This window comes from Belonocnema kinseyi, chromosome 1 (assembly GCF_010883055.1).
Source record: "Belonocnema kinseyi isolate 2016_QV_RU_SX_M_011 chromosome 1, B_treatae_v1, whole genome shotgun sequence".
NCBI classification, from domain to species: domain Eukaryota; kingdom Metazoa; phylum Arthropoda; class Insecta; order Hymenoptera; family Cynipidae; genus Belonocnema; species Belonocnema kinseyi.
In genome coordinates, this window is record NC_046657.1 from 91,635,123 (window position 1) to 91,642,487 (window position 7,365).

At 38.8% G+C, this 7,365-nt stretch overlaps 1 protein-coding gene across 1 annotated transcript in view; it reads left to right on the forward strand.

The window, feature by feature from the left end:
• LOC117168133 overlaps nt 1-7,365 on the forward strand; it is a 41,882-nt gene that overhangs the window by 16,242 nt on the left and 18,275 nt on the right. The window contains exon 2 of the mRNA XM_033353555.1: nt 5,904-6,219. Coding sequence (XP_033209446.1) covers nt 5,911-6,219 — 309 coding nt within the window. The 5' untranslated portion in view covers nt 5,904-5,910. The remainder of the gene's footprint in view (nt 1-5,903; nt 6,220-7,365) is intronic.

Here is a 7,365-nt window from a genome sequence, read left to right on the forward strand (position 1 = left end):
AATTTGTCATAAGAACAACCGCAGGATTTCGCGGGTGCTAACCTGGAAAATTACACCCGCTCCCAGCGAAATCGCGGTAAAATTTCAGCCACAACCACGTCTCACGACCGTGAGATAGGTGGTTACAGTCTGTAAAGGAATCAATATGACAATCCAGCAAAAGCCTCTTGCACCTTAAGAACACGGAACGACCCGAAGACTACGGCCTTCTGCATTTTTTCCGCAAGCGTTTTAGCATATTGTTGACATTCAGGGATGCTTTTTAGGCCATTAGCAAGTGAAAGCTTGGCACCTCCAAGAGCGCCGATGATAAGGACGATTAATTTAACAGAATATTCCGGGTACAATCGTTGCAACTCCCTTATAAGGTCTCGATACCTCTCTTTCTTTTCATTCTCCTTGGTTATGATGTTTTTGTCAGCTGGTGCCGAAAATTCGATAACGAACATGGTTCGCTTCTTGAAGTCAAGAAGAATCATGTCAGGCCTCGAGTGAGCAACAAAAACAATTGTCGAGAATATAAAGTTCCAGTATATGCAGCACTTCCCATTCTCGACAATTGACTCGATTTCCCTAGGAGCATTTAGAGGAGCGATATTAAGGTTAATGCCGTAAGAGTGACAGAGATGGTAATAAAGCACTCTTAGTGCCGCATTGTGCCTTTGAATGTAGGTCGTTCCCGCGTGAGTTGGACAACTAGATAGTATGTGAGCTAAATGCTCGGGATGTGCATGGCCCTCCGTACCAGACTTCAATCCGGGCGATTTAAGGAAAGCAAACGTTAGCTCACAAGACATTGACTGATCCTTCACATTTCTGTGGAAGATACCCTGCATCCTCCTATCGAGGAGCTGTTCACGAAAGTTTTTCTCTTTTGCTTTCTTAATCCGGGCTTTCAGAAGTGAGTACTCGAGATAGATAAGATTTGATGCATTTTGTTCACCCCTAATACTGAAGTCAAGTCCGAGTGTTTCAGCAGCCTCCTCCGCTGCTTTGTAGAGAAACGCTCCTTTGCCCACTTCTTCGTGATTCCTGATTATTTTAAGAAGAGGGTCTCTTCCATTTGCAACTCTGTTTGATGTACCCAGAATAATCCTGTTGTGAAGGCATTCAAGGCTTAATATTCCGCGACCACCTTGACGGCGTGAGATTTACAGTCGCGGAACGAAAGACTTAAGATGCATGCTTTTGTTTATGTGCATAACCTTTCTTGTCCCGATATCAATGTATCTGAGCTCGTTCTTCGTCCATGGAAATGCTCCAAATGAATAGAGTACTACCGGGACGGCAAGAATGTTCGTTGCAGATACTTTGTTCCTCGCCGACAGTTCGGAGGACCAAATCTGTCGAATAGGACGTTTGTATCTGCTTCGGAGAGTATCCTTTTTAGATGTTACATCCTGAATGCGGCTCTGTGGCACGCCCAGGTATGTATAAGTCTCTACAGCGCAAAGGTGTCGTATAGCGCTTCTATCAACGAGCTCAGGATCTTCAGGGATGCCATTAAGTTTTCCTCGCTTCAAATAAACCCTGGCGCATTTGTCTAACCCAAATTCCATTCCAATTTCCTTAGTATACCGTTCGACAATCCCTAGAGCTAGATGTAGTTGCTCTTTGCTTTTAGCATAGATCTTAAGATCGTCCATGTAAAATACATGAGTGACCTTGTACTTTCGATTTGCAGGTTTGCCGCACAAGTACCCGTCGGAATGGCGAAGTGCTAGAGATAGTGGTAATAATGTAAGGCAAAAGAGGAGTGGGCTTATGGTGTCGCCCTGAAAGACACCTCTCTGAAAGGTGACCTTGTTAGTTGTCACACGATTTTTTCAAGATGAGATAGTAAATCTGGTTTTCCAAAGCGGCATCAATCTCTCTATGCACCTAACTATTTGCGGATGAACCTTCAAGATTTTCAAAAGACAGATGATAAGTCTATGGGAGTTCGAATCGAAAGCTTTCCGATAATCAATCCATGCCATCGATAGGTCACGCTAGTAGAATGCTGCATCTTTGCAGACACATCTATCGATGAACAGGTTCTCCCGACATCCGGCTACGCCTTTCTTTGAGCCTCGTTGTTCATACATTTCTTGCCACATAGGTTCAATTGCCCGAACAATCCTACCATTTAGGATAGCTGTGAATATCTTATAAAGTGTGTTCAGACAAGTTGTTGGAATGTAATTATTCGCGTCAGCTAAATTGCCTATTTTCGCCAGGAGTATTGTGCGCTCTTTCACCAACCACTCCGGAATCGGCTCTTCCGACTTCAGGTATGAGGTGAAAATACGGGCCAAATGCTGATGGGTTGAAGAAAACTTCTTCCACCAGAAGGTTTTGATACAATCTGGTCCCGGTGCGGAATAGTTCTTCATCCCTCTTAATATGTTTTTCTTCTCCTCGGTAGTGATGGGTGGGCATTCTTTATCAAGTGTTATGAGGGCAACGCACAACTCCTTGAAGCTATTAATATTTTCTGAGTCTTCGTACAGATGCGCGAACTATCGAACCTTGACGGTAAAATTCCTGCCAGATGTGATGTAGTCAATCACACATTGAATGTGGGACGCGTACTGTCTTGCTCAGCCTATCTTTATGGCAAGTTGATGCATTCGTCTTTTGTTCTTATGATCAACCGTTGGTTTTGTTTTACGGTTCGCATCGACCAAAGCTCGCGCTGCATTATACACACAATAATTGATAGCCCAGAGGTCGGATTCTCCGGAAAAATGTCCACGAAGCTCGTCATCCATTTCAGCCAGATATTTAGGCTTGAGAGAATCCTTGGTGTTAATGTTTCTCCGGGTCGTAAAGCATCGCTCTTCCTCTATTGGATGCCTGCCCGCGGTTGGTGTTAGTGTCGCCTCTCTTTCTTTGTTGCCGGCTTGTTCTAGCTGTGGTAGAGTAGCGTTCCGCTTACATAGCCCCTTTTTCGGAGAAGTTCAGTATGGTTTCGCAGACGTTGCTGCGAAAAGTACGATAGCTCCGGGTGTTTCTCGCACCACAGAGCATGCAGCCGTGCCATGTACCCCCGTTCAGGGGCCACACTCGCATCGTAGCACTCTAGCAAGTCGCGATTCAGTCGCTGCGTCCACCCAAAAGTCGCGAGATCCCGCCGAGCCATCGCATTGAATCCATTTTCATTGGCTGCCCCAGCTCTAGATTGGTCCACATTGTTGGCCGACCCATTGTAATTTAAGTTGGAACAGATTCCAGTAATCGTGATGGTCCCAATAATCGTGGCACTTAGTTATATTAGGTCTACAAATGAATTCGATGCCTTTAATTTAATGTCTTGTAACTATTTTTCTGGCTGGAATTGTTTCCCGCTCTGAGATAGATTTAAAGGGCAAACTTTAAGCTTTAAAGCACAAAATAATAGGTGTCGAACCTGTGGATTATTCCTTAAGAAATCATTAGTCAATAACATGGCGTCCGACAAGGAACATTTGAGACACTGCATTTTCTTTACATCCCCAAGGAAAAAATGCAGCTATTGCGACCGAAATTATTTTCTCAGCCTTGCAAAAAGGTTCGGTGATCCGTTAAACGTGTAAAAAGTTTTGAGAAGTGGTTGCAGAGATTTAGCAATGCCGATTTTTCAATTAGAATTCAAGAAGTAGTCAGGGTCTCTAAACCCGGTAACAACGAGGTGATTGTGGCGCATAGATTGGTATTAAGAAAAATTGACATTTTAATGCCTTTAAATGCGCACCAATTGCATTTATGCCCAAAAAATAATTAAATCGCATTGACCGGCATTCATTTTATTCAATGTTTTGCCGACAGGATTGAATGGCAGTAACGTGTTTCGATACTTGCTTCGTGAAAGGCATTGAATGTCATAAAATTTGGCGGTTCACCGTGTATCATTGAATATAATAAACTCATATGAATTACAAGCACATTATGTAATGCTTTGAAATGTATGCACATGGGAAATGATTGAAATGGAACGAGCTGTATATAGTAAAGTGCATTTAATGGCATTTCGTACAAAAATGTCATTTGTACGCATTCAAAGACATTGAAATGTCCATTTTTTAATACTAGTCTATGCATCCCAATCAACTCCTTCTTGCCGGGATGCTCCTTGTATGACAACATTGCCTTCACTAATGATTTTTGAGGTTATATCCGCAGGGTCGCCACTTATTATATTGTGTTTTAAAGTGCGAGGTTCGCCCGCTAAAACTACCTTAAGACGGAAGAAATTCAAGTTCGACCAAGAGTTACAAGACATCCAAATAAAGGCACCGAATTAATTTTCAGACCTGATAACTTGAATACGCTGTTAAAAATATCGTAAAAGTAACAGTTTATTAAAAACCTTTATTACTTTTAGCATTTCACAGTATCAAATGAAATTTTAATTATTTAAAATCAGATGAAAAACAAGAAAATTGGAGTCACGATTACTGAGATGTTTACCTTACCTTATAATAGTGGTTAAGAAAATCATATTTTTTGTTTGTTTTATCAATCTTTCGGTAGAAAACAAATGAAAAATATCAGTGTTTTGTGTACTACATATATGAACTAGATATAAAAATGTTCACTTGGGATTAAAAACAGATTCATTTAATTGTTTATGCTATTCATTACTGCCTGACATAAACGTGTATATGGATACGTTTATGCGCATTTGTATCGAGCGAGCGTATGTTTAAAGATTTGTGTATGTACTATTTTATAACCTTTAATAGTTGTTTGTGATATAAGTACGTAGTCCTCTCGCTCAATCTGAATTAGTTAAATTAAACTAATCAGCCATCGAATTTGACTAATTGTAGAAGCAAGAACTCAGTAACTGATAATTGGTCAAAAATAACTAATTGAATTCGTTACTTTCGTTTAAACAATTCAATTAGTCAAACGCTAGATTTCTAAGACATCAATCTAAATCGTTTTTTAAATTGCACGATGAGATTTATTTTTAATACGTGGCACTTATCGCACCGAAGAAAGGAGCTATTAATGCAATAACAAGAGTACAAACTAGAGACCCATTTTTAAAAGCAAAATTCCCCTATTTTCCCTAAAGTTAAGCTGGCGAACCACTGTAATTCCTGTTGCAATATAAAAAACTGAAGTGAGTTTCTCATATATATTTATAATAAACTCACTATTTCTCCATTTTAATCGAAAAGTCCGATGTACTGCTCGTGAATTTCCGTGATAGACAGTGTCTTCTTTGAAATCCACTCTCTCGCCTATTCTTGAAAGTCTGTTTGAGTAACAAAATAATCTTCTCTTTTTCTACATCAACGGCATGACAGTGATCATGCTGAGAAATTCACTAATGAATTGGTACTCCTCAGAAATGACTAATAAAAATGAGTTCACTAATTCGTTAGGCAAACCTTGTAACTAATTTTTCAGTCAAAATTGAGTGTACTGATTGAATTAGTTAAATTTTAACTAATTCAGATTTAGCGAGCAAGTAATTGCAATTAGTGTGATGATTGAAACGTAAGCCATAGAATCCTGATCTGTTCGATCTCCCGAAAGTACTCCAGAACCCGAAAATTTTTGAAGAACTCAGAAGTGCTTGAAAACCTGAAACTGTTCGGGAACTTGAGCACTTTCAGATTGTTTGCGCGCCACTGATCCATACGTTTATGAAATATTTTAGAACTGATGATAAATAATGGTCCATAAATAAAATTGGATTATTTACCCTCTATTAAATGCCTTATAGAAACTGATACAAATGGACAAAAGGATATACAGAACCATATAGAGCCATATAGAATTGATAAAATTTCTATATGGCTCCATATGATCCTATATATTTTCTTGTTTACTTCTATAGGTTTCTATAAGGCATTTAGTGAAGGGTACTTGAAATACAACAATCAGAAATACTAATAATAATTAACATAAAAACAAATTTTTTATAGACTAAAGATGGACAAGGATACTAAAACAGTGCAAAACTCCGCAAAATCAAAAATGAACTTGATCAAATCTTCACAGAGTCATACAGATGGATATTCTTGCAAACCTAAAAAGGAAGAAAGCATCGCCCTCCATAAAGAAGTCATTTTAGAGAAGAAAAATGAAATCAGCGAGACCAAGTCTATGGTTACAAAGTGTCGAGAAATCAATACCGACAAGAAGGATGATCATCATAGTCAAAATAAAAATTTCGTAACTGAAGAACCGTCTACAAATGCGAATGATGAATTTGAAAAGATTTCTATCTTCGAAAGTAGCGTAAGAATTTGAAAGTATTCTTATTAAATTTTGACGAAGTGTTCGGAAGTTTCATCCCAAACTTTATAAAAACTGCATCATACCGAGTTTTTTAAAACTTATATAACTTACTACTGACAAGTAGTGCTACCAATTTCCTTCTTTTATTTTGCTTATGCTTTCTCCTTTTTATGGGTTTGCGAGTATTTACATGATTATTACATGGACTCTTACAAGCAAACCATATACTATCTGCTACATATTCTCTTAAATTATTATTATTTCTAAACGCTTGCGACTTTGCCCTGGGCTTTCATTTCCTCTTAACTCTATCAACTATCAATTTTAAAATTGGCCTTAATCCGCAACACTACTTCGTAACTCTTCTTCTTTTGGACTTATTCTTGCACTTCTTTCCTACCCTGTGCAATAAGCTCTCTTTCTCTCTCTCTCTCTCTCTCTCTCTCAGATCTTCCATATTCTTTTTCCATTCCTCCCCCTGTTCATTCTCATTCAGAATCTATTTAATAACCTCTTCTGTACTCTTTCCTCCACATTCGTCATCTGTACACCTCTCTAAAACATGTATCCATATTTCCTGCACATAACTACATACTCTACACACAATCTTCTTTATTCATCCAATACGTACATACTTTTTCAACCTTTTCCATTCTGAATCTTAATACTCTATTAAATCTGCTTTTCTTTTTAATATTTTTCAGGGCCCCCCTTTCCCCCAGCATACTAACCGTTCTATACCAGCTGATGTACCTTGAATCTGAAATGTTGTCTATCTTTCCTACCCTGCCTTACCTGCATAACTCCCTCTATTTCCTCCTACCCTCTATCCTTCACTTGCATGTCACATTCGCACCTCATTTCATATCTCTCATCCTCCCATTTTGAATACCCCACGTTACCCCTCCTATCTTTGTTCATGATCTCGCGGGCAAATGCTTGTGCAATTTTGCTTCCTCCATCCCTTCTTAGTATCTCTTCGATGTTTCAGGCTCTTTTTACTTGCCTGACCATAATTTTTTCTCGTCCTATTTTTTCCTTTAGAATACGAAGGTAGTTCAATAAGTCCTTAGAATGAAGTATAAAAACAATTTTTTTTGGGTAATTTTTTTTTTATTTTTCAACATAATCTCCTTGGAGCTCTAT